The sequence below is a fragment of the Corticium candelabrum genome, chromosome 8, assembly GCF_963422355.1.
Source record: "Corticium candelabrum chromosome 8, ooCorCand1.1, whole genome shotgun sequence".
In the NCBI taxonomy this organism is placed as follows: Eukaryota; Metazoa; Porifera; class Homoscleromorpha; order Homosclerophorida; family Plakinidae; genus Corticium; species Corticium candelabrum.
Window position 1 is genome coordinate 1578478 of NC_085092.1, and position 27840 is coordinate 1606317.

At 42.5% G+C, this 27840-nt stretch overlaps 2 protein-coding genes across 6 annotated transcripts; one reads left to right on the forward strand and one right to left on the reverse strand.

Annotated features, from left to right (window-relative positions):
- Positions 1-176: 176 nt before the first annotated feature.
- LOC134183037 (uncharacterized) lies at positions 177-7290 on the reverse strand. Of its 4 annotated transcripts, XM_062650483.1 has the most exons (7): positions 6931-7290; positions 6575-6818; positions 4564-5405; positions 2593-3166; positions 1047-2403; positions 806-956; positions 179-746 (listed from the first exon to the last, which is right to left on the reverse strand). In XM_062650483.1, exons 1-5 carry the CDS (start codon positions 7194-7196, stop codon positions 1174-1176), a joined length of 3156 nt encoding a protein of 1051 aa, XP_062506467.1. In that variant the 5' UTR covers positions 7197-7290; the 3' UTR covers positions 179-746; positions 806-956; positions 1047-1173. The 4 variants fall into 4 exon arrangements, with proteins under 4 accessions (XP_062506468.1, XP_062506467.1, XP_062506469.1 ...); XM_062650484.1 differs by having other exon boundaries at positions 177-686; positions 743-2403; XM_062650485.1 differs by having other exon boundaries at positions 180-746; positions 806-2403; positions 6934-7290.
- A 7405-nt stretch (positions 7291-14695) lies between these two features.
- LOC134183756 (uncharacterized) lies at positions 14696-26640 on the forward strand. Of its 2 annotated transcripts, none has more exons than XM_062651345.1 (3): positions 14696-14940; positions 22189-22360; positions 25581-26640. In XM_062651345.1, the coding sequence occupies exons 1-3, from the start codon at positions 14718-14720 to the stop codon at positions 25981-25983; spliced, it is 798 nt and encodes a 265-aa protein (XP_062507329.1). In that variant the 5' UTR covers positions 14696-14717; the 3' UTR covers positions 25984-26640. The 2 variants fall into 2 exon arrangements, with proteins under 2 accessions (XP_062507329.1, XP_062507330.1); XM_062651346.1 differs by having other exon boundaries at positions 22228-22360.
- The last annotated feature ends 1200 nt before the right edge of the window (positions 26641-27840 follow it).

Consider the following 27840-nt stretch of genomic DNA (forward strand, 5'->3'; position numbering starts at 1 on the left):
CTTTAATAAGTTATCAAACTGAGTAAATAGATCATTATGTGATATCTTTTGTGCCTGTTATTGATAGGATGATGGTCAAACTTTGTACCCATTGTATGAATAACTATAGCATATTCAATGTAGTATTGGTTTGTTTAGTACTGTAGCGATTAAGTACTAGACTTGGCAAATAATATTTCGACAAGGTCAAACTGTCCTGTTGCTGTTGCTGGTCTGGTGAGCTGTTGTGGGCTCACCATTGGTTGCACAACAGTTTCAGGTAATACAGTATGTTTCAGCTGTCTCAAAAGTGATTGTCACAGGTGTACTGTACTGTCCCCGATGCACTAACTTCTTATTGCAAGACATGGCAGAATGTATGGCAAGTTTACTTGTCTTCCTGATTTTAATAGTAAATTTTGAAAGTAACTCAACGTTATACTGAATGATGCATCACTGATTAGCCTAGGGAGATCGCTTTAAAAACTAAACAAAATGTCACACTAACAAATTTTGGAAATTATATAGAGAAACTAAGTTTACTATAACCTGCATTGAGAGAGAAAAAGAGGCTTTCAATTGCTGGAGGTTGATTGGTGTGCAATCTGTTTTGGATTTGATGACATTTATAGTGGAGTGTTGATGGTTTCGTTGTCATTTCAAGAAAGATGATTCAGCACTAATATCAATATGCACACCATACACATCTGCTGGTGACAACAGTTTAATTACACATTGGACATCGAGATATTAAGTACTTTACCAATCTATAGAACACACAGGTGGAAGTAAGGTTGATTGAGTTTTTTTTATCATGTAAAGATACCATGAGGTCTGATCTTGTAGTGTACCGGATTCACTGTAGCTAGCCATGACTCGTTGGCCTGACACTTTGTATTGCAAGAGAGACGTTGAAGTCAGTGTTATATGGGATCTAGAGTGTGCCAAGCTGCAAAGAGACTGGTACATTGCAATATCTATAGTGGAACAACAATTGTTAATACAATTTACGTATTAATACATGTACAGTTGGTTATAACAAATGTGTAGAATGCAACTTTATCTACATTGCAATATGATAAGTACATGAAGTACATTTTCTCTGTGTTTGCTTAATTGTGTCCTATCATAGCTGGATCTTCTGCAGTATTATCAAACTCCTTGTCTCTACCATTATCAGCGGTAGGTTCCACATCATGTGCACATCTGTGCTTGTCGCTTACTTGCGTATCCTTGCATAAATTCAAAATGACTGCCTGTCTTACTGTCATTGCCACCGTCTTCATTTTCTTTGTCACGAGTATCTTCATTGTTGGTGATATTTCGTTGGACACTAGAATGACTACTTATGTGGTCGTCACTTGCCGTAGCTACATCTTCTGGATGTATGATCTCAACATTATCACCGTCTGTACTTTTTATTTTGTTTTCATCGTTGCTGTGAGATTTTTCAAGACACTGTTCATGTCTGGCAGACAAACTACTTGTTTCTTTGTCATTATCAACTGTATGTTCCATATCGTGTGCAAATCTGTGCTTGCCATTTTCTTTCCGCTCTTCAAGCAATTCAAAGTGGTTGTATCTCTCGCTGGCATTGCTATTGTCTCCGTTTTGCTGGTCATGAGCACCTTCATTGTTGGTGACATATTCCTGTGCTTTTTGGACATTAGAATGAGTATAGCTACTTGTTTGCTTGTCACTTATAGCTGCTTCATTGGAAATAACAACAACACCTCCATCGTGTAATGGAGCTGCTACATTAGGAATATCAACTTCTTCATCGTGTGATGTCTGACTATTAGGAACACTGCTATTATCATTGAGATCTATTTCTGTAGTTTCTTTGCTGCCATTTTCTGTGTCTGTTGCAGATCTGTAGACGTGTATGTCGTCATTTAGCTTATGAACTTCAAGTAAACGAGGTCGGTTAGAAGCATTGATCTCATCGTCTTCAGACTCTTCACTTTTGCTACTGCAAAGTGAAATAACTCTGTAGCTGCCAAATATAATTCCAAACAAATTCTTGAGAAGGAATACAAGCTGCAAGTCTTCTGTACTGTACTCTGATGCAATATAGACTCGAAGAACAAAGAACGGACCATCTAAAAAAAGAACAGTCAATGTTGTCCACACAATTTCACTTACTGTGTTATCTGATGTCATGCCAACATCAATCTGAACCAAAAGGAAGATGCTAGTTGATGTGAATGTCAGAACCAAAATGAGAAGAGTTTGGTCTTTGTGCAATTGAGGTTCTTCAACTACCAAATGAGTGAATTCTGCAATGTCAAATGCCATAGCCAGAGCCACTTGCAACAGACTAGAAAATGCTTTGGATGTCAGTCCCTCTTTTGGCATCCACCATCGACCAAGTATTGTAAGAGGCAGCACAAGTTGCAGCAATGCATATGAGACTGTATCTGCCTGTAAACAGCATATAACATGAACAAACTAGAGTTGAAGCATGCAGCATGTATAGTTTATGTGACTATGTGTGAGTACACCATCATGCGGATTATAGGTAAACCATGCAACATAATTAATTCTTTAGTTAGTGGCTTACAGAGCAACAGTACTGCATATAAATGTGAGAGTCAAAGTCAGCTGACATACCAGTTGCGGATCTGATGCATCCCTCTCACAGTTTACAAATCCAGTAAATTTAGCAGATGTGAATGTCTTGTTTATAGAAATGGCTGTGTTGTTAGGAGTGGTTGTTGTACCTTTAGAAATGGTTCTTGTGTCATTAAAGGTTGCTGTTGTGGAGATAGAAATGGCTGTTGTGTAGGTAGGAATAGCTGTCGTAGAAGTAGAAATGGTCCTTGTATGGGTAGGAATTGCTGTTATGGATGTAGAAGTGGCTGTCTGGTTGGCAGAAAGGCCTGTTGTATTGGTTTCTACAGCATTTTCTGCTCTTTCTATTGGTGTTGGACTAGGAACGGCAAAGAAAGTAACAGGATGTGAATATGGCTCTGCAGTTGGCGATGGCAAAACTGTTGCAATGGAACTCAATAATTTGCTTCTGTTTCTGTCTGTGTCAACCTTTGTTAAATCACATGCAGTTGTAAGACCGTTTCTTGAAATGATCACGTCATTGGAAAGGAATTTGTCATTGTCTGCAAGAGGCAGAATGATGAGCCAGAAACAAGTTATTGCCACAATTAGGTAGATGAGCAATGGTTGGTACCTGTAAACAATGATTAGAGATGTTGTAAGGATTAACTCTAGTTACAAGCAAATTTATAAATATTAATTGAATTTCTATCACTAATTGATAACTAATTAAGATAGTTTAAGATATTAATTAAATGAAGAAAATATACCGTAATTCTAGTTACATTGGTTAATTATTTGCCTGTCTTGTTTGTGGTATATGACCAGTGGGAGTCCACAGTCAGCTGTATACTGTTCACCAACGTTGCCGGAGTTGCCGTTGCCAATATACATTGGCGTAGGAACCACGGGGGGCATCGTGAAAATGAGCTACAGGTGGATTAAAGACGAGACAAGTTATCCCCAACCTGGATGCCATTCCTACATCTCTGCAATAGGAGACTCCGAATTGAGACAAATTTGTATGGGCAGTAGCATTGGCTTCTATCCTGTCTATGGTCAGTGGAAGGAGCAGTCGGCAGTCGGTGTTACGTACAGTTTGAGATTATTCCGAGCTATCCAACAAGAGGAGAAGCACATTACAAGGATCACTTTCTCAACGTTCTCATTTGTTGCAGATGTGATGAGTTCATGATGTCAATGATATGGTCCAATCAATGGGGATGTCAGCAAAATAGCATACCCTAACAAAGTAGCTACTCACTGTAAAATAACCTCTGGCTTTTTAGAATGTGCTTATTTACTGTTTGTGAAACAGGGCTGGTAATCAAGTCTTCATTCACTTACTTCTCACACCCTTTGCTTGAGAACAGAATTTTGAGAACTGAAACAACTGATGAATTAAATTAATGTTTATAAGCTTTTTGACTATTACTGAAATGGTGCTACAGAGGAGAGAAAATTCATGTGAAATTCCACAGTGCAGTACAACTTGCAGGGAACTACCGTATTTTCCCAAATAATTCTCTAGGGAATTATTTTTGTACCTGTCAATTAATGGTTGGAATTATCTTTAGACGGATATCTTGTTTTATGACAGCTCTAAGTGACTAAATTTACCATGCTATGTTGCTTCACGAAATCGATAGCAGTGAGTCAAATATTCAAAAACTTTGTATCTCTTTCAAAGACCAGACCTGAAGAGGAACAGTTTTGTGGCTTCATAGATCTGTTGCAATGATGTAAAATATAACACATCTTTAGTGGAATTTGACACCAATGTATCAACATGATACCCCTATCAGCATGGTAGATTACAACAGGGGAATTATTTGAGAGAATTATTCAGGGCAAGGAATTATTTTGGGGCACTGTTTTGTGGTTAGAGAATTATTTGGGTGAATTGGGTGAGTCTGTGAGAAAATTATTTGGGGAATTAAAGTAACTCTGGCCTATTTCGAAGACAACTAACTTCGTGTAGAATTATTAAGTAATACATAATGTTTGCCATAACATGACATGTTGACATACCATATGTTGACTTTCATCTTCTCTTTAGCGATGCCTTGTCTGTATTGAATGATCCTTGGAATGGTGATAGCAGCAAATGGCAACACACTCAAAGCAAGTAGCCAGAACACGCCATTCTTATTAACAAGTGTTACTCGCCATATCAAAACAAGCAAATGAACAATTAAAATGAGGACTGGGAGAATAAAGCTGACAAAAATTTTGCTCCATGACAAATACAAAGATTTCTTCTCAACAATAGACTGTGCAACTGATGATATGGTATCCGTTATCTTAAACAAGAAAGATCCAGACATGCCATCTGATGTGTCCATTAACATAGTAGCACTCAGTTTTTGCTGCCTTTCCTCTATTTTCAACTTCCCCTTTCTAATCTTCAAGACTGCAAAGATGTGATAGAAACCAAACACAATACTATAGGCATTCTTGAGAGGGAAGATTAGTTGGACAATTGCGAATCCAGATACACTAAGAATATAGATACGAGTGACCAAGAAAGGGATCTCCTGACACACAATACTGTAGATTGTCCAAAACATTTCCCATCGTGTAGATGAGACAGCACGTTTAGCTAAAGCTTCGGATAGCTGCAGGAGCTGTAGCAGACTGAGAGATGTGAAAAGGAGAATGAGATAAGCAAGTGTTTTATTACTACGAAGATCTTCATTCTGTATGTTGTCTTGTAGCTCTACGATATCAAAGGACATGGCAACTCCAGTCATCAGTAGTTGTGAGAGCTCTTTGTTTGTAAGGTCAACTCGTGGCATCATCCATCGAGTAAAGATAATGACAGGAGTAATGAATTGGATACCAACATAAGCAATTGTTTCAAATTGAATATCCTGACAAAACACAACATAGTAATTACTTTCCAGATTTACTAAATGTATTCCAAATTGAAATTCTGTAGTCATTGTCTGTTAAACTTTGTGAACTGGTACTGTTGTAATCTGGTCATGGCCTGCTAGTTTATGCAGAGAAACAGATAAAGTCGGTATACTGTTGTTTGTTGCTGTGCTGTCTCTTCACTTGTCTTTGTTGGTTGGTTAGTTGTCTTCAGTTTGTCTTCATGTTTATTAGAATATTTACTTGTTCGAAACAGTACCTATGGAAAATGTAATATTCCAAAACATAATTAGATATTTGTGTGTTTTGCATGTTGGATGCATGGCATCGCTTCAATGTTGAAGAGCGGTTGCCACTTTTTTGTAGTCTGTTTCCATCAACTTGACACCAGCAAGTGCAACAGAGCACGTCTGTGAGAATGGAGAAGTGGTAGGGTGTCACTTGAACTGGTGACATCTCCCACATGCTCACCTGCTTAGAACTTGCAAGTGTCTTGGGGACAGAGAACATTGACTAGTTTCTTGATCTTTGTCAGCTATCGACTAACCATGAGGTGCCAAGTGCTGTTCACCCAATTAAAAGTGCCTTCTGAAATCATTCAGGTGTATCAGTGATATGAAAAGACTTAAGTGTATTGCTTGAAGAGGGAACACTGTCCATCTGCAAGTCGGATACTCAATGTCAGACTTGCTAGAGACAGTTTACTAATGTGTGAACGTACAGAGAGAAATTGTGACTCTGTCTCCGTTGTAAGGTAACATATCCACTAGACTAGGTGATCCATGTGTAGGAGGAGATTGTGTGTGTGTGTGTGTGTGTGTGTGTGTGTGTGTGTGTGTGTGTGTGAGAGAGAGAGAGAGAGAGAGAGAGAGAGTGCATGCGTGCGTGCGTACGTCTGTGGGTGAGTGGTCTGTTAATCTCTTTGTCTGTCAAGATATTGTGTTGAATGTATATGTCCGCAATGCACTGCATTATGGAAACCTTGTCGTCCACATACATGGCAATTAAGTCACCAAAAAAAACTATACAGATACTACAACTATTAAAACTTTAACTAAGTTACGTTCCAGTAAATGTGATATGATCCCTTGAAACATTTATTCTGTCTGTTTCAAACTTTATAATAGTCAGACATTCCCATTCTTCACATAAAAAAACGCCTTACCAAGGTAACATTGATACTGATTCCAATATTGCCGATGGAGTCCTGAATTGTTGCCAGAGATTCTTTTGCATCTCTAGTTCGAATCACTAGCAGTTGCCTGCTGAGTTCTTCATCACTTAAATTGGCAGTAACGTTGAGAAATTTCTCTTCAGACTCAGTCGTAGGAGGGTCAATATACATTCCAACCAGAATCAACCAAGAAGCTATTATAGCTACGCCCATGTAAATAACCATTGGATGATACCTGGCAAGGCAAACAGTTAGTGTCAGCTGTGATAGGTAAGATCATTCCCCACTGTCCCGGCCACGTACAAGATGAAAAAAGATAAGCAATGTTTGCAGCTACTAATGCGTACCACCTTCCAACTGATTTGCCAGGTCTGCACATCCTTGCGAGAAGCATCACATCTAGGGCGGCCACGAGTAAAATCATTGACCACACCCCGTAGTTGTGCCACAGCAACACGGATCCCCACATCAAGAAGACTGAGTGCAAAGTGAGAATACAGCCAGCAAAGAGAATATTAAGTTTTGCAGATAGATTTAGGAGATGTTTTCTTGCAAAACTGATACCAACTATCAGGGAATTTCTTCTGTTCGTTTCTTCTACCGACGACTTCATTGCAAAAGCAGACGACCGACATCGATCCAATGTCACGGCTGTTTGTAGTAACGTGCTAGAAAGCTCGAAAAGGAGAACTGCGTGGGGAACGGCGCAAATAAAATGGGGCGGTCCGTACTGTACGTGTAACAATACACCTAGCTGCTAAACGTCGTAATTAATTAGCATTTACTGAGGCACAAATATATTATTACTAGCTCACCATCCCGTTCTCCGGACGGGCAGATGAGCTATTAATATTACTAATGGTTAGTAAATTTCTATATTATTATTATTATGTTATTAATTGTTAGTTCAATAATTAATTTATCGTTGTATGCATTCGTGAACTATACAATTCGGCGGAGATGGGACGCGGGGCGGCGGAGATACGCCCGGCCGCACATACTGACAGACAGACAGACAGACAGACAGATAGCTCTCTTTTATATATAGAGATTACAAGAATACCCAAATATTTATGTAATAAATAGAAACAAAGTAGGCTATAGTGCTTGAAGAAATAGGGTTGAAATTTTCGCAGACAAGAGTAGTGTATCTGGCGTCAAAATGATACCACCTGCCCCTCCCCATATTTTCGCATCTTTTTCGGGTCTTCGCACCCCTACGGGGCTGCTCAGCTCCTCGAGTCTGCGAAAATATGGGGGAGTGTCAGGTGGTATCATTTGTGACGCCAGATACACTACTAGAGCTCATACAACCATATAAGTCGCGCACATCAGTGGGTACCTACGACTCTGATCAGTGCACTTAGCAGTATATGGAGATTGTACTATTTTAACCGCTCTATATAAGGGGTTACTTACTCTTCTGCAGTATATAGCCGCTGAATTGTGCGCCCACTGTCTATAGAGGAAAATTGCGCCCTACTAGACAAATCGCATCTCTAGTATATAGCCACAGAATTGTGCGCCTACTGTCTCTATAGAGAACGTTGCGCCCTGGTAGACAAATAATCTATTGTATAAGCACAGAATTTCTGATTATGTTTCACCAACTAAATGCGATCTGAATGTCACCCTCCAAACCCGTTGTTTTAACAACGATCAAAGATCTGCGAAAGCAGGCAAATGACATCGGGCTCGAGAGAGTCTCTCGCCTGCGCAAAGCAGAACTCGTGCAACTTATTTCAGAAGCTAGAGACTTGGAGATGGCACGACGAATTCAACGCGCCAGTCAAACTGGACGATACTCGGCACTGCTCAGAGTGGTCGACGATCCTGCGCAGGGTCAAGTCGAATTGCAAAAAATTCGCGAAGAGGTCGATGCCTCATTGCGAGCCAAAAAAATGAGTCCAGATATGCAAAATTCACGATACCGCTTAGCTGTCATAAATGACTCATCCCAAAAATGGGACACATACCCCTAGCATTGGTCAACGAGAACGAGTGACCAAAGGGCGTACAACGGTTACCTTCCAATTCTTTCGAGATGTAAACGGTACAGTCTTACCGAACGAATGATGGAGAAGCTGACATCCCACGCTCAGACAGCATTCTACCTCAACCACTCCTACACCTACCGAATTCGAAATATCGAAGATGGTAGAGTGATGTTGTGTAGCTAAAACGTATCCAGCAGCAAGAGAATGAATCAGCTCCAACAAGCCCGCGACTGGATAGTCAAACAAGAAGAAGACCGACTCACTACAGACAACATAGATCGTCCCAATACCAAGTGGGTGTTTGTACGATTTATCAAAGTTCAATTGTCCATCGTCCAGACACGAGAAGCCCTACTCAGCACAGAATCCTTACCCGAATGGCTGCGCCAGAAGAAGGGCGTCGTTGCTCTGGACACGTGGAATGACAACCTATGTCTGTTTCGCTGTCTTGCTCTACCAAGGGGTGCGAGCAGATCGCAGCACCACCAAAGCCAGAGAGCTCGCCACTCCTTCTACAATGAGCAGTGCCTCTATACCCAAGACCAATCTAGACAATCTCGACCAAATCGAAAAACATTTCAAGTTGGCTGTATTCGCGTGTACCAGCCGACCGAGCACGTATGGCACCTAACACGACAACCCGCCCACTATCCCGACACGATGACCATCGGAATGCTTGAGCAGCATGCCTTCTATATCAAAGATGTCAAGAAAGTGGCCAGCTCTATGTGTGGTTATTGCTCTCATTCTTTCACCACGTCGTCGGATCTTCAACGACACGCCGATCGGTGCACCCAAGGTGTCACGAAGATCATCTGTTCACGTGACAAGGTAGACAAACCACAGTCGTTCTACGAGAAAGCGTTCTGCCCCGAACAAATCGCGAGCAAAATCGCCACTCGTCGGCTCGAGTACCAAAGCCAGCAGCGCAGCGTCCACACTCCCAATGCGGTCACGGTGGCGAGCGCTGGATCGCAGGCGCTCCCGTCGATGGGATGGCCAGTCGAACCGTATTTCAATTCCACGGCTACTGTTGGCACGGATGCTCCAAACATCAACCCGACAAAGGGTTGTACGAATAGACAGTCGCGCGAGACCAAGCAATCCGAGAAGCCGGATTTGAATTCGTGGTCATTTGGGTTCGAATGTGAGATGCCCAAGCCGCCAAACATTTCCCGATTCCAGAACCAAAAAATTAAGCCTATCCACACGCCATCGTGTACGACTTCGAAGCCTATGCCGACAAGAGACAGGCCCGCTCACTCACAACGACACTACATTTCGGTCTTTATACGCGATATTCTACAACCCTCCACCCATCTATGCAACGCCGACCCCAAACAATTAACTCGTTGCAGACTTTGTCGACGAGCTCCAGAGACAAGCAGAACAGATAAGAAAACTCGTTCGTCAACGACATCTCCCAGACCTCGAACATCTGCACACCAAACAAAAGAATCGAATCCAAGAGTGGTGCGACCAAGTCCCAGCGCTAGGGTTCAATTGTGGAAAATAAGATATGAACCTCATACGAGAGCACTTTGTGAGTAAGATCACCGACATAGGCAAAACGGTCAAGGTGGCCAAAAGAGCCAACCAGACCATGTTTCTACTAACCCCAATCTGATTCCTGGACGTATTGAACTACCTTGGGCCGGGCACCAGCTACAATAAATGGGTCAAAGCAAACTGCAATACCCTGGACTACCCGACTATCCAGATTGGTACGTACTCAAACCTAAAAACAGTACCCGTTCACCCTCGAAGAATGGAAATCGTACAAGCGTACATTCCGAGAACGAGAGATAACCACCTTTGCCGATTGGTTGCGATATTACAGCGATCTCGATGTTGAACCCTTTATAAAAGCACTCACCAAGATGAGAAACTTTTATCATCATATGGGTTCGACATCTTAAAATACGCCGTCTCGCTTGTGGGTGTGTCTCTACAGTTTCTACTTCGAGGCACCCATAACAACACAAAACACCAAACCTCTTTGTCCCTGACAACGAGGCTTACGACATGCTGAAAAACGCGGTCACCGGCGGTCCAAGTCCGGTGTTTACGAGGTATCACGAGGCCTGAGTCATGCGAATTAGACCCCATCAATATGACAACGTGCGCCTTTGTCAAACGGTTGTGGGATTCGATGGCAATGCCCTATACCTCTAGACGATGTCAAATGAAATGCACTATTATTATTGTCGTGCTCAACCAGATCAGTCTGGTTTGTAAAGTCTATTACAAGTACCGGAAGCAAATCCTGCTTCAGAAGTACTTATACCATCATGGCTGTCTAGAAAGAAGACATGACTTTACGAAGGATCCGAGTAGGTCCCAGAAGCACTGTTTTCTGTAAGTTCTGCAGGTTGTGATGACCTGGAATAATGTCCAGCCACCGTGCAATACCTGCATGCACTGTGCCCAAAGCTCCCAAGACCACCGGAACCACCAGTGTTCGACAATACCACATGCGCTTATCTCCACTCGCAAGTCGCTGTACTTCGCCAACTTCTCAGTATGTTTCTTGCCAATGTTGCCATCAGCAGGACAGCTGATATCAATAAGAAGACAAGTGTTTGTCTTTCTATTTCTGAGACAGATGTCTGGACGATTGGCTTTGATCTTCCTGGCAGTGGGGATGGTGGTATCCCACATCATAGTAATGTCATCCGTCTCCACAAGCCTATCAGGATGATGCCCGTACCATCTGCTCTCCACTGGAACCCCAAAATGGCGACAAACATCCCAGTGAATGATGGAGGCCACCTGATTGTGTCAATCAGTGTAGTCCGTCGGTGCCAAAGCACTACAGCCTGCCACAATGTGGTCGACTGTTTCCAGGCCTACACTGCACATGCGGCAAGTAGGACTGACATCAAGATGTAGAATCTTGCGCTCATAGTACCGAGTCCAAAAAGCTTGGTCTTGAGAAGCAACAACCAGTCCCTCAGTTGCAGCAGGAAGATTTGCTGCCTTTAGCCATCCGTAGGTCTCTTTCATGTCCACAGGCGGTTGCTCAGTGAGACGGCGATACTGCCCGTGCATAGGCTTCCCGCTCCAGGACCGCACACGAAGAGAACTACAACACGTACGGTAATGTCTCGCATCTGTTTCAGGCGCTTGCTCGAAGCCACCTTCAACCGAGATGGATGCATTCCTGTGTAAGTTCTGCGCCTTGTCGTCCGAAGCAAGACTCCTCCGCAGCTGTGCAGTAAAGCGACAAGCCATGCGCTTGATTGAGTGTGAAGATTTTCCAGAGTCACACTCCCGTATCATCTACATGAAAGGATCAGAACTGTCAGCAAGGTACAGTTCAGCCTCACAATACAAGATTGATATGTCAACTCAATGTCTTGTAACTCCCTACCCCCATCACTGCAAGGAGCCTACCGTCGGTCAACGTCTGCAGCAGGATGGTGGACACCGTGCATAGATAGAGAGAAGATTTCTGGTCCGTCGATCGGGCTGCTGCAGGTCCGTGCACCCCCAATGAATGACGCCAAAACCGTAAGTGAGAACCGGTAGTGCAAACCCATTGATGGCTAGAATCTTGTTCCGACCATACAACTCAGTCCGGAGAACCACCTTCACTTTGCGCAAGTACTCACGACGGAGTATCTCCCGCATCATGCTGTGCTGAATACCGTTACTTTCATCTACACCCAAGTACTTGCAGACTTGACCCGGTTCCATAGAGTTGATTGTGTCCGTTTTTCCTACCGTCACTCCAGAGTTGTGTCCAGATAGCCTGCCGTTGACAAAGTGTGCAACAGCACATTTGTCCAGACCAAACTTCATCTGGATGTATTATTATTATATATGTGTCGTGCTCAACCAGATCAGTCTGGTTTGTAAAGTCTATTACAAGCAACGGAAGCAAACCCTGCTTCAGAAGTACTTAGACCATCAAGGCTGTCTAGAAAGAAGACATGACTTTACGAAGAATCAGAGTAGATCCCAGAAGCACCGTTTTCTGTAAGTGCTGCAGGTTGTGATGACCTGGCATAATGTCCAGCCACCGTGCAATACCTGCGTGCACTGTGCCCAAAGCTCCCGAGACCACCGGAACCACCAGTGTTATGTGTCGTTATGCCCCTCCATGATGGGCAAGTGGGGTCTTTACCCCTATCTGGGCGCCCATCAACCAGGCAGGTGAGCCCAGCAGGGTACATGTTTCTGTGTAGTCCACATGACGATCAATGACTAGCCAATTCGATATAGATTGCAGGCATTACCGTGACCGCCAACTCTATACAGCACGCCTAGTGGATATCAATGACCACCAGGAAAGCACTGAACGTCATCGTCAACGGACCGTTCGCCAGACCACGGAAACTCCCCAACGACTGAAACGAGTCATAGTCTCATGGATAAAGCTAGAGAAACATGAGAAAGAAAGACAGACAAGTTTCATAATTTACTGTCGGCACTGGGGCTTGAACCCTCAAGCCACAGAGTGGTAGCCATTGTCGCTAACCACTAATCGCTATACGAGCTTTCTCGTCTCAGGCGCCGAGTGGGGGTACGCGCCCTCGACAAGAGAAGATACTAGATAGACAAATGTAATACATATCCTATATAGACAAATGTAATGCACATCCTATATAGACTCACAGACGAGAGACAATGGGTGGACCAGCACAACAAAAGACGATGCGGTCGGATTGACAACTACCTACACTCAAGACGACCTCGGGCAAGCTAGACAATTCAAGAAAAGCTAGACTACCAGAAAAGCTTGACCAATTTTGAAAAGTGGTCCAGAACCCGTACTATAGCTATATATACTACTTCCGTAAGCTCAACCACAGCGAGAGCATGACTCCTCTGCCTTCCCTGACGAGGACGTTTGGTTCGTCTGCTGCTGTACGTCGCATGTGGACAGCCTCTACACCGCGGTCTGTAACTCATTCGATGGCTTGCAACTGGTCCTGAGAAGATTCTACTGCACGACATGTATCAACCGCTTTAAACAGATTCAAATCATGTATTCTCAAGAGTCGCGGCGACACCACATGCCAAACGGTCCTAAATAAGTGCCAAATTCGCACGTGTGTGCCAGAATGCGGAGAGCCGTCCCGTACTAGCTGATTGGCAGTTTCACCAGGATCCTGACTCCGCGTGAAAATACGATGCTGTTCATACGCGATGTTTACTTGTAGCACGAAGTGCCTGTGAAACGTTTCCATAACCGTTGAGTAACTCTTTTCCTCTTCTTTCGTCAGCGTAATCCGATGAGGTACGTGCACGCTAAAGACTATCTTCAATGCCCTCTGTCCCCAGAACGTGCAGTAGGAAAGAGACCTTCAACTTGTCATCAGCATCAGTCTGGCCTGATGTATACGCGGTCAAGTAAATTTCAAATCGCGCTTCCACGTACTACGGAGTGGTTACCGGCAAAATTAATCCATTGGGGTCGGTAACGTACCGCAAGTGCTCCAAGGCTTTGAGCACGCCATGTCCTGTTACCATGTAGTATCTGGCACGGTTTTCAGTCTATCCAAGCGACGTTAGTACTCGCACAGGCACTGACAAGTACGTGTAAGGCGTGTAGTAGCTATATTGTAAGTCTAACGTGCGTTAATTAACTGAGCTCAATGTCTTATCTTGTGCTGAAACAGGACGTTGTTACGTCCGTGTAGCAGATGATAGTCGGAATCACTAAAACAGAGACCGCACTATAACATAAAAGAAATTAGCTAACACACTCACAACTAATTAATAATGACAAGCAAAAATGGTTGCCGAGGGCGTGGCCTACATACGTAATGGTGCAGACGATTACTCTGCAGTTAAGGTTTAGCACTTTAGAGAAGTTTTTAGTGTTTCTTCACTTAATTAATTAATTTGCTAGGGCAGAAAGTTAAACAGGCTAATCAGTTAGCAACAGCAGCAACATCCAAGTGACGAGAATGCCAATCTATTAGCTGCGACTGTAAATGTAATTTGTTCATATGCCCGTGCAAAGAACGGCCTAATGAGGTAGTCAAGAGAGAAGGCCACTTCGATCGCCAATAATAAGCTAAATGTAAATGAGCCGGGTCTTTTATCCGGGACAGTAAATTTGATGTCACTAGGTAGGTAATTCCCGGGACCTTCAGACCAGACCTTTTTGATTGTCTGACGTGGTTATGTCTGTCAAGCTGCTTGGTTTAAAAGTAGTTGCTAGTCGACAAATTTTTTGCCGACAGAAGACAGCGGGCACTGCTGCTGTTGGTGAGATCATCAACTCTTGTGAAAGAGGAGCATGGGTGACTGTGCAGTGGCAAACGACGGGAGAGAAACAAAATTATTACAAGGATGAAAACGGTCTTTTTGCGTTAAAGATTCTCAGTAGCGAAAGTGTACAAGTCGGTGAGTGCACGTGCAGTGTAGAGTACGTCTTTGCCATGTCGATTTTCTCAGTTTGCATTTAGTGCAATTGCACTATCGATTTATTGCCATCTGCTTTTCTGTCTAGATATTAAACGTACGCGTATTGCTTAGCAAGGCTCGAAATTAACGAGCGCAAGGCGTAAAGTTGCTTAATTAATGGAATCAATATTACGCTCCTATATGTGGACAGAAAGTGCGCAAAACGTATATCGCCCATCTAGCACAACGGTACCTGGTGCGTACGGGAGTCAATTGCTCCCTGAGCTGGGAAGGCATGTAGCAGAAACGCCCCTCACGGGTGCAAATCGTATCGTCCATCATTACTGCAATTGCACTAACAATATAAGCCCTAGTTAACCATTTGCGTTTCTGTGAGTCAAACGTATTATTAGGGCTGAAATTTAAGGGCGAAAAGCGCAAAATTGCTTATGGGAGTCAATTGCGCTCCTGGAGAAGCAGGAACGCCCCTCACGTGCGCAAACGTATGGCTTATCTTTAGCGCAATTGCATTGGAGACTTATCGAACAACCATTTGCGTTTCTGTATGTCAAACAGAGCTCGAAATTTACGGGCGCGACAGTCAATTACACTCCTGGAGACAGAGGCAGAAATGTACGAATGGTTAGCGATAGTTCTCAGTGAAAAACGTTTGGTTCACCTGTAAACCAAGAATATTTGTCTATCGTGAGAGACTATTTCTTGATAAACGTACAATTTTCTGTTTAGTTCTTACAATTCTTTGAAATTTAGATTCAACGAACTTGCACTTCGTCGCTTACCCTGATCGACTCTAGCTAATTCCCCCGGGCGTGCTCGTACCGCTTATATATTAGAGCGTAGGAAAGTGTTTGAGACTAGGGGAGATTAAGTACGTCGCGAAGCATCCAAGAACCAAGCGCACTATTTCCCTGTCATTTGAATGCGTATACCGTATATATATATATATATATATATATATATATATATATATATATATATATATATATATATATATATATATATACGGTATTATTATTATATATATTTATTATATTTTTGAAACTAACCCAAAATCAACCCAAAACCAACCCAAACCCCCCACTCTACAAAAAGTCTAGAACGTCATCAGAGCAATCTACAGACAATCTCTCTAGAATTATCTTTGCATTATACAACCAGAGTTTAATAGAAAGCCGTTGGTGGAAATAGGACGTGGCCTGGCTCATTGTGAGGTGACTGTGGAATATTGTTCTTCTGCAGATTGATTTTAAAATCTGAAAACTAGACGGCGACCACAAGCTCAGACTTTCAACAACTAGTGGATAAAACACACCTCCATTCTCACTAACAATGTCTTTATATGAGCTGTCTTTCTCTCTTTCTCCAGCTTCTGCCGCAACCCCTGTTTGACAAGCTGCCTTTCCCATATATGTTGGTTGGAGAGAATTTCTTACTGTGATGTCAAAGTAAGTCGGTCGCCCTCTCTCAAAATCTGGATGGTATACATCTTCTGGTCTTGCATTCGAGTCACCACAAAGCCGTTGCTCACGACGACAATTGGCATGATCAGATAATAGTGCTTCGAATACTACGTCAGAGAGAGCGTTGTGTCGTCTATTTCTCCAGTTTTCCTCTCAAAATAGTTCGTTCAACGACTGTTTACAGCCAAAAATTCTCTGGCCACACGAGAAGATCTAGTCTAGTTTATTTTTTTGGATATGTATATCTAGAAAGCAGAAACAGGTTGTTCAATCTGTTCTGATTCATTGTGCTTAGAATAAGCGTTTTGATTAAATTCTGTGAAAGGAAGAGTACGACCGATTCCTTCAGCAAAATCCGCTCTGATGGGACTGCTACATAGCATTGCGACGTAACAATGGCATGTGAACAACAATAAATATTGAAGTGAACATTGCACACTTTAATATATATTTATAAAAAACAAAACTACCCTATGAGATTGAGTTCACGTAACGGAACTTCCTTCAAATTGAGTCTATCAGGGGCATTCAGGCCGCGTTTCCTCTAAACCGGTTTAGCAAGTGGTTTAAGCTAAACTACATGCTTTAAGAAATGATCGGTTTCCACCTGCACTAAACCAGTTACCTAAACCGCTTTCTTAATTAAACCTACTTCAAAGTAGGTCTAGCAAAGTGGTTAGCATGGGTTTAACTGTTACGTAACAGCAGCGGGCTTGTTTAGATGGCGTCTGACAACGCCGTTTTGATGATATTGACTATTTTGCTGGGATAGGATTGCCTTATAAGATGGAAGGATCATTAAGTAAGAGAAAGATATCAGCAGCTATGGGGAGAGAGAAAAGACGGTGTCCTTGGTCATTGTCATGCAAATTCCTACTAGCATCAGTGACAACCAACAGGGCAGCCCAATACAAAATAAACCGGTTTGTTTTGCACATCCCGGATGTGCAAGTTCCTAGTGGAAACAGTCGCTTTCTTGAACTGGTTTAGTTAAAATGTGTTTAAGCTAAAAGGTGCAGCTAGTAGAAACACGGCCTCACTGTCCTTCTTGAACGACGAACAGCATACTGTCGTTCTACGTTAAACACTCCACGACTGAAGCCGGTGTCATAGGGAATTTGACATCCCCTGTTTGTTGCACCCCCGAGCCGTATTCACTAGGGAATTTGGTATCCCCGAGCCATACTCTCTGAGGGTCTGAGGCACCCCTCTTGGCATCCCTTGGGGAATTTGGTATCCTCTATCCATCATGTAGGTAAATGATCAGTCGGCCGACGAACTACCGGTGCACTTCCAAGAAGTAATTGTGCGATGATGCTAGACGATCATTTTGCCACTATGCTGCAGAGTTCACGAACTTTCGATGATGTCATTGTTTTTAGTACGAAACACCGACTAGCCCATGCCATGCACAAGTTCTCGTACAAGATAAATCCAGTGCCGTCTAGCTGTGTCTACGGCTGGATTGTCTCTCATCATTTTCAATGAGTTCTACCATTCTAAGAAGTGTTGCAGAAACCGAGAGAAGCATATTACACGGTCTGAACTGTAGCAAGACTAGCTAGGTGGAAGAAGTGACGTCTGCCGGCTGTGCGTAGGCTGCATGTTGATCTTTGCGTCATCATCTAAGTTAGATGGTGTCTGGTATTAGAATGACATCACCATGAAGTCGTGGAATCTGTTGCACTGGCACATGACGTATATCGTCGCCTCGCTATGACTCATTGGAAGTTCACGGGTAGTTCATCAGTCGACTGATCGTTTAGCTACATGATGCATTACGTCCCAGCGCATATATATATATATATATATATATATATATATATATATATATATATATATATATATATAGCCATGCATAGCCCTGGACGGCTAATCAATTGTAGCTCTGAACACACGATGTTATGTTCAGCAGCAGAGGGGAGGCGTTTACTGTGGTGTGTTTGCTATTGCATTTGCTGTACATTTAGCTCTAGGAGACAATGTAGCAAGCCTGAAATTCGACCAACCACGAATGAGAGAGCATCTGTACAAATGCTTGCATCAGAAGAAAATGACAGGTTTTCCGCAATGCGCCCAAACAACTGCTAGACGCACTCCTAGACTTCGCCGTACCTACATAGAAATTTGCCGCAACTGTTTGATGCCAGAAGAATGCGATGATACCGTGCGGTGTCAAAATTGTGAGGACTGGTTTCACGTTGGTTGTCTTCAACATGATCTACCACAACAAAGTGACAAATGGCGCTGTGACAACGGTTTGTAAGAACGCTGTGACTACAGTAGACGATATAGAGTCAATTGCTTTAACGAAGTTAACTAAAATAGATGTTTTCAGTCGCAAATTTAATTAGACCACAAACACGCAATTTGTAACATGTTAATTTGTTAGAAATTTAGCACAAAAACGCAGACTGTAAAATAGAGTTTAGAATGTCACATTTTTAGATGTGCAAAATTCTCATAATAAGTACGGCGCAGGAATGTCAAATTCTCTAAAAAAATACGGCTCGAGAGATGCCAAATTTCCTAGGAAATACTGCTCGAGAGATGCCAAATTCCCTAGGAAATACTGCTCGGGGGGATGTCAAATTCCCTAGGAAATCTGGCTCGGGGATGCCAAATTCCCTAGGAAATACGGCTTGGGATGTCAAATTCTCTAGAAAATACCGCTCGAGCATGCCAAATTCCCAGGAAATGCGACTCGGGGGATGCCAAATTTCCTGGGATTCCAAATTTCCTAGGATATACGGTTCGGGGATGCAAAATGTCCCGAAGGGATACCAAATTCCCTAGTGAATATGGCTCGGGGATACCAAATTCCCGGGGATGCCAAATTCCCTATGACACCAGAATCCGACGCCACCCTGCTTATGTTCTTACCAATGCCGAGTTACGCCTGTATTGTACCCCACATTTTATAGCCTCGTGTGTGATACGGACTAGCCGGCTATCAAGTTTTTCATCATTCTCGACGTCAAAGTATACATATATAGTACGTGTATTACGAAATTTCTAGATGATTTATATACAACGCCTTGGTCGATGATTTCCTTGATTTTGAAGACATTAGTGATCAGTGGAATACCTGCATGGAGGTCTCTAGTCATGCAAATAGTGGATCGTCATTTGCCTATTAAAAAACCACGTCAACGATCTCGACCTGGATGTCGCCCACTATTGACTTTATCCGTAAACGAGAATATTACCGTAGGACATCAATTTCTCGAAAGAGAACTGATGAGCGATTGCGATTAATTAATCTATCAAAACCTCTACAGAGAATTTCGTGATGAAGTAAAGTATGCACTTCATGACGCCAAGGCTAAGTTCTTTCGGAAAAGCTAACTGCCATGTACAAGTGTCCTTCAAAGTTTTTCAATCAAATTTCTGGGCACAATAGAGTTTCTTCTATTCAGTTACCACCCGTAGCAGCTTTTGGCAGACAATTTAGTTTAGGTTTCGGGACAATTGAGACTGCTGAATTTAACAGCTCTCAGTCGCAGAAGCAATTCCAATTTCAAAAGATTTACTAAGTCCTCTTCTTTCACAACTACTACTGAGGTGGAGGTTCACAATCTACTATCAAAACTTGATGTAAACAAAGCAAGTGGCTGGGATGAAGTAGAAGCAAAATATCTCAAAATTGGTGCAGCTGCCATTGCCCTCTCTTGCGGCACTCTTCAATACCTCGATGTCTTCTGGTGAACTTCCTGCCGATTGGAAATGTGACAAAATTACTCCCGTCTTTAAATCGGGTGCCCAAAGTAATCCAACGACCTATCGGCCTATTTCTCATTTGCCAATTGTCTCCAAACTTTTGGAACAGTTTGTCTTTAACGATCTTAGTCAGCATTTGGAAGCGAACTCGCTTTTATCAGAATGTCATCTTTTCGAAAAGGTCGATCAACCCAGGATGCTGTCAGTATACTAGCGGATGACCTACTTGAAGCTGAAGATAATCGTCGTTGTTCGGGAGTCGTGCTCCATGATGTTCAATATGGCGTGCGATCTCTGCCAAAACTCCCACAACGCAAACAGACGTCGGTAGCACAACGCAAACAGACTTCGGTTGCACAACGCAAACAGACTGCGCTAGTGCACAACGCAAACAGACTGCGGGTTGCACAACGCAAACAGACGTCGGTTGCACAATGCAAACAACACGCATGCAGTTGATTACTCATACGCATGCTCTAGAGCCTGCAGACCTTGCAGTACACTGTGGACAACGTTGAGCTTCCGTTCGGCCTCAAATAGACACCACCTGAGTCTAGTACGTACCCATATAGAGAAGAGTTGATTGTACATGCAAGTTATTGGTGGTCAAGAAGATTAATTAACTCTGCAAGATACAGCGTAAGTTTACAGAGTCGCAGGGTAGAGAAAATCATTTGCTAGTCAAATTTCATGGCAACTCAATACTAAGCGAAATTCTATTCAAAGATCTCTTATTTGAGATAAGGCATTAGCCTTCATTGTCAAATAGATATCGATGCCAAATGAATCACTGTCTGCTAGAGGGTCAATGCGTACATTCTGCTGCTTTGAGCATCAACAGGTGATGCTATGTTTGCCATGTCGACATGGCTGTGGTCACCTAATCTATCAGAGAGTGTGAGCCTTCCAATCTATCATGGATGTGAAGAACCTAAAATTGCCGCCCATACAAAGTATCCAAACGCGTCCTATCCAGATTTCTTATAACTCAGTAAAAAATCTCAGAACCTGCCACGTAGCACTAGAATGTAGACGGTCCGAATTGTAGCCAGACTACTAACGCTGACACTAGTCTTAGAGTTTAGGTCGTCTAGGAAACGCGTCCCATTTCACTTTTGTCAGCCAGGCTAGGTAGCGCCTCACTCACATACTCACCTCTACATACCCATCATTTTCTAAAATGTTTCTAGACTTGTTCTCTAGAGTGACTATGCGTCACTATCAGTAAATACGCATTGACCGGGCAAAAGAAATAAGCTTCAGCAACTTCTACTGTTTGCGTTGTGCTATCGACTTCTGTTTGCGTTGTGCATGCTACCGACGTCTGTTTGCGCTGTGCTACACAGACGTCTGTTTGCGTTGTGCTACCGAAGTCTGTTTGCGTTGTACTACCGCAGTCTGTTTGCGTTGTGCAACCGAAGTCTGTTTGCGTTGTGCTACCCACGTCTGTTTGCGTTGTGGGAGTTTTGGCAGAGATCGAACGCCATAGTTCAAAAAGCATTTGACGCGGTGCATCATCGTCTACTTCTTCGTAAGCTGTCTCTTGGCGGAGTCGATGGCACCATCAAAGAAGCAGGCATGGGTTTGTGAACGGTGCAGAGCCTGAGAGGAGACTTTGAGCAGGAGACAAAATCGGTAACATCTAGGGTGGACCATAGTTAGCTAACATTCGCAGAAAACCTACAAAAGCTTTAACTTTGCTTTATTTATGCTCAAGTCGTAATTCTAACTGTTAGTAAACTATACACCAACCAGGTGTCGTGTTTGCAGCCATCAGAGAAACGGCAACTGTGCGGAATAGCCCCACCCCTGATATTTGACCCTAATGCAGAAAACGTCCAACCGCTTGCTTGAATAGTTGCACGATGCCAAGAACAGCCGTCCACGTACACCACAGTAGCAAACGAAGAAACCTTACGCAGGTAAACGCGGGACGCAATCATCTTGCAGAAGATACGGGTCATCTAACTAAACAGTGTGCGGAATTACCCCGGATTACCCTACATAGCTTCGTAAGCAATTTGTTATTGACATTCTTGTTTTGTAGATATTGCTCAAGATATATATACATGTGATCTGTGCCTAGCCAACCCTCTGAAAGGAACAAGGTGGACCTGCACTAGGTGTCTTCAATTTGACTTGTGCACCAAATGCTATTGTTGTGGTCTGGACCACCAGGATCACAAATTCGAAAGATTTGTCACAGATACAGCAGATGGGTATGCTCTCGTTCTCTTTGTAGTTTGTGTAGCTATCTATATAGCTAATTGTTTTGTATGGTTGTTTGTTGAGTGACTAATAGAACTTTTGTGTATGACTGGGCGCTTTAATCAGACCGCTGATGCCATATCTTTTTACATCATAAACCACTGCCATCCTAGCAACACAGCCTCAAACTGTTTATTGATCTGTAAATATAGTCAATAAACATTTCTTGACCGATCGATAAATGTTATGGAAATCATTATTGTAATTGAACCAGATCTTACTGTAGAATTCTTGACAGTATCTTTGAACAATTAGTAATTTCAAATCTATAATCTAGAAACACAAAAAGCAATACTCTCAGTCACTGTTTTCTAACATAAACATTTACTGTGACTATAACTATACCCAACTGGACCTACTGTCTATATATAACATTGTTACAAGTGTAAACCCAAATGGTTGGTAACCATGTGACTTAATTAATTGTTGTTAGCACGTTACATCTCTAGTGGGTCTAAAACTAAATGATACCATCTGCCAAATATAGCCTTTTGTATTGCAGAGATCTGGAAAAATTACCCTCCTTGCCTTTTACCTTACAATGTAACCATAGGTCTTCACGTCAATGGTTCCCCCTCGAGACATGGATGCTCGGGTTAAAAGTTCCACCGACTTTGATGCTGCCATGGCAAACGCCGCTTGGAATGGTCATGAGAACATCGTGATTCTATGCGACAGATGGGGTGCCGACAACCTTGTAGGCCATAGTGTGCACTGTGCATGTGGATGAATACCTCTTACCATTGTACAAACACGGTCATATTAGTATGGTACATGGCACTGGCAATTGATAGTGCATTGCCCGTTCTGAATCCGCTGCCGAAAGAGCTGAAATACCTTATGCAATTATCGACCAGGATAAGATCGGTGGTATGCAGCTATATAACTTGCATTTTCTGACGATGAAGGAGCTCAAATGTCTCTTGCAACTACATAATCAATGTCAGATTGATGGGTAGGCACTCGACTCAGCCTTAATAGTTCTGAGACCTACCCCTGAGGATGTAGAGGGAAATGTCGCTCAAGCAGAAAGAGCAGTCATACGACGAACCTTGATTATGGCATCTTCCGAACCGATCGACACCCGCTGAACCTCTAGACATATTAAATATATGCTTTCTATAATAATAGGTTTCCGTGTGAAAACATTGGTGATTATTATCATGGCATGCATATGTGCAGCAAGGGTGTATAGTGAAACTATTTTTCTAGTGATGAGTGTATTGTTAAACTCTCATTCGAAATCGGGAGCGATCCAGAAGAAGCACAACTGCACAATTTCTCCGTGATCATCTTCCATTAACACTCATCGTCTCTTTCTTCGTACCACTGTCTTGATGCAAAACACGTTTTGGTATGACTTTTGTAGTTCTGGCTTGTAGAAGGAGTCATCTATAGCCTCCCCATTCTAATCTTTGAGCTTGTATGTCACCAGGTTGGTATTTTGCATTTCGACAATCCCGAAAACTTCTTTGGCCCAATTGGGTGTGTACCCCTTTCAAAAGTGGTCTTCTTTTAGATTAAATTAAATGTCTTTTAGACATTTGTCAATTTTGGGATTGCCTGGTATGGTATCTTTGCTGTAGGTTCCTCTATAGTTGACTACACATTAATTTCTCAATAGTTTGTTGATCTATATATTGGTTACCTTCAGGAGGAGTTACACTTTTTCTTCCTCTTCTCTTTTTTGCCACCAGGTGATTTGCTGGCGGCACCAGCTGTTTGGGGTCTGATCCCCGGCAATGTTGGCAAAGGATTGAGGTTGCTAGTTTGCCTATAAGAGGAGCTGCTAGATTACCAAGCATCATTTCCGTCAATGGACCCAATTGACCCATTCGTATTCGTACGACGCTTCTTATCACCTGTCGCGACACAACAATCTGCTCCACTTTGGCGGTGCAATGGGGATTTGGGGCACCGATCTGTTGTACCTTGGCGGCTACAAGATCCTGTGTGGCTTCCATGCACCTCCTTAGTGATTGCTTCCAACCTTTTTGTTGATCACTTTAATTTTGTGTGAATTCCTTTCTCTTGGTCGTCAATGTTTTGACCTTCAAGTCTTTAATCTTGGCCGTACTAGGTCTTTTCCTACGGTCACAGCATTTTGGTCTCCTAAATTGTCTAGATCCTTGCCGTTGTCCTGGACCATCTTGGATCCCGTTTTCACGATATATTTGGCAGCATTTCCACAAATTACCCAAGGGAAATTCCCAATGCATGCATGATTGATCTTCTTACAATACAATTGATTGCACCTGTAAAACATCTTATATTTGTAGGTTACATAGTTTTGATGTGGAGAAAGAAGGTTGTTGTCTCTCCATTGAAATCGATAGGTCTTCCATTCATGAGCTACGTGATATACGCACGGTGATGCTGGAGACTCTATGCCTCTCTTTGCTCATGCGAATATAGATCAACTGATTTGGCTTAATAGTGAGGAGTGATCCCTGTGGTTTGTTGAAAGAGAAGCTGCATGTAGATGACATCGCGGATGCTACCGTTCAAGTAGCTATAGAGTCTATAAGAGAGCATCGTATCAATACTGAGTGGATGTGGTGATGTTGACTTGCATTTCGTTATCGTATACTCCACCCTCTTCCGAGACCTTCTTGGTGAATCCAAACACATTTTCTATTCTTTCCCGACTGAGAAATTGCATGACTTTATATTCATGCATTAGTGAGAAGTATTTTGATTTTAGGGTACTGTAATTGAGTTGTGTGGTTATATTCTTATATTCTTAGAAATTAGAAATGGTTATATTCTTAGAAATCAACGGTTATATATATAACCGTTGATTTCTAAGTTCAAGTTGGTGAGATGCAACTGGTAGTATTCGAACTTACCCAATCTGTTCCATTGTGGTACCTGAGCAGATTGACTCAATTGTCTGTTGTGATATTGTACCACCAATACCACATATTATTGGCATGGACAGAATTGATATCTTCTAAACAACTATCATGTACAGCTGAACACGTTATTTGACTCTAGCTAGTGTTTCTAAGCGATTTTCTGCTGTAGTATATATTAGTATTACATATTACTAGCGATCCACGTCAATTTGTAATCAACAGCCTTATTGAGGATAAGAGGTTCGCTTAGATATGTGGTAAATCGGAATTTGAACCTTTTGCTGTCTAAAGCTAGAACTGTTTCACCTATTAGGCATTGTAAGCAGCGAATTCAATGCCGGTTATCGTTTACCAAAACCTGCATGCTTCCAAGTCCAAAGCCGCTAAATGTCAGAGACTGGAACATAAAGGAAAATTGGCGACGCTGGCGACAGATGTGGACATCATATGAAATGGCATCTAGAATGAACTCTCAGCCAAGTGAATATCGAATAGCTTCTCTGATAACGTGCCTTGGTGAGGAAGTCCTAGAGATATTCAACTCACTTACGTTTGACTCTGAGAACGAAATACAGAAGATAGATCGTCATAAATTCAACCAGCGGAACCAGCAAGGGTCTGAGTCATTCGATGCTTATGTAACATATGCATTGTTGAAAGGATTAAGACATGTGATTATGGTACTATGTCAAAAGACCTTCTGCGAGATAGAATAGTTTGTGGTATACGAAATAATTCTAAACGGAAAGTGCTGTTGCAGAAGAGAAGCTAGATGTCGCTACGTGCAGATATTTGTCGATCTGCAGAGACAGCTAACAATCAGTTGAAAATGATGGCGGAATCTGAGACTGACCAACCATCTAACATATACTATGCACATGCAAATCACCATCGATGGATACCTTGAGAAGACGTGACCAAGGCAAGAATGCTGAAGCAACTCAGTTATATTACTGTAACTATTGTGGTCAGCATCATTTAAAGGGCAGAGGAGATTGTGGAGCCTTTGAGTGCAAAAAACAAATTGTGGAAGTCTTGCTTCAGTGTGCAAAACACCTTGCTGCACAAAAGAAGAGTTCCTCAAGTGTGAAGAACGGGTAGTCAGTGACAGTAAAGAAAACGAGTCAACTTAGAAATATCTTATGACACTGTCGTCAAATTTGAACAATGTGGGAGTTGTTAACGGATTGTGCCCTTCTAAGTTGTATGCAACTATGCAGGTGGAAGATCGGCCTGTTGTATTTCAACTAGCGCAACGTGTAACATTATTAGTAAAATATACTTAGCACAAACTGTTCAGGTCTCTCCAACGTGTCAAATTTTGTCAATGTTTGACCACACTCGTCTACAACCACTTGGAAAATGTACGGTACAGATCAAGAATCTAAAGAATGATGAATGATACATAGGCGACTTCATTGTGGTGGACTGAAACATGACTTCTCTTTGGGTGCTTGTAGCATTTAGCAGACGAGCTATAATGACAGTCAAGCATGATAACATTTTGATGACTTCTCTTGAAGAGTCAGAAAATTCTAGACAGTACTCACTTCAACTGCAGCAAGTGCTTCTTGACGGTACTTTGGGAGAGTTGGAGGGAGAGGTTCATCTTGAAATAGATGAGACCGTCAATCCGGTTCAGTTGACAGCAAGAAGAGTACAGATATTGGTTAAAGATGAATTGATTCAAGAGTTTCAAAGAATGGAAGCGAAGAGTGTCATCCAAAAGGTGGAAAAGCCAACAACGTGGGTATCTGTGTTAGTGGTGGTTGATCCAAAACCGTTTTATAAGGCTTTGCGAAGATGCTATTATCCTATGACCACTATCCATGAGTTGTTACCGCAACTAACAGAAGCCATGGTTTTCTCGGTTTGTGACGTGAAATCAGATTTGGCATATTAGACTGGATTCATTCATTTTCAAGCGACTTATGCCTAGAATGCCTAGACATGTGTAGAGCCTACAAGGCCACCACACAGCAGATGAAAGTGATGACAGGAGAAGAGTTGGTACATTCCATGAGTAAACGGCGAACAAAGCCTGAGAACTCGAGGAAGTCATCAGACAAGGAACGTAAACAAACACAGAGGACGCTCACGGGTCAGAGTCAGAACACGTCCAAACCAGAGAGTCAATATTGTGGTTTGAAACATGAACGAGGTGCAGACAAGTGTCCAGCCTATGGCAAAGAATGCACGTATTGCCACAAGAGGAATCATTTTGCTCGGAAGTGCAGATCAAAGCGACAGAGAGACACACACAGTGAATACATGTAGCTACCAACAGAGATGAAAGCAAAGAAGATGATGAATGCCTGACTCTTACACTGACTCCGCCTCAACAGGATGTTCAGGTGATGCAATGCAGAGACAACTATGGGTGGAATTATCAGCGCCAGGTCTATGCCAACATGCACATCAATGGAAAAGGTGTCAAATTCCAGCTTTACAGGGGCGCCACGTGCAACGTGCTTAAAAGGAATAAGATTCCCAGAGAGACCAAGATTATGCCCACAGCACAGATGATAACTTTGTATGATGGAAGCAGAGTTAAACCATATGGCAATGCCAAG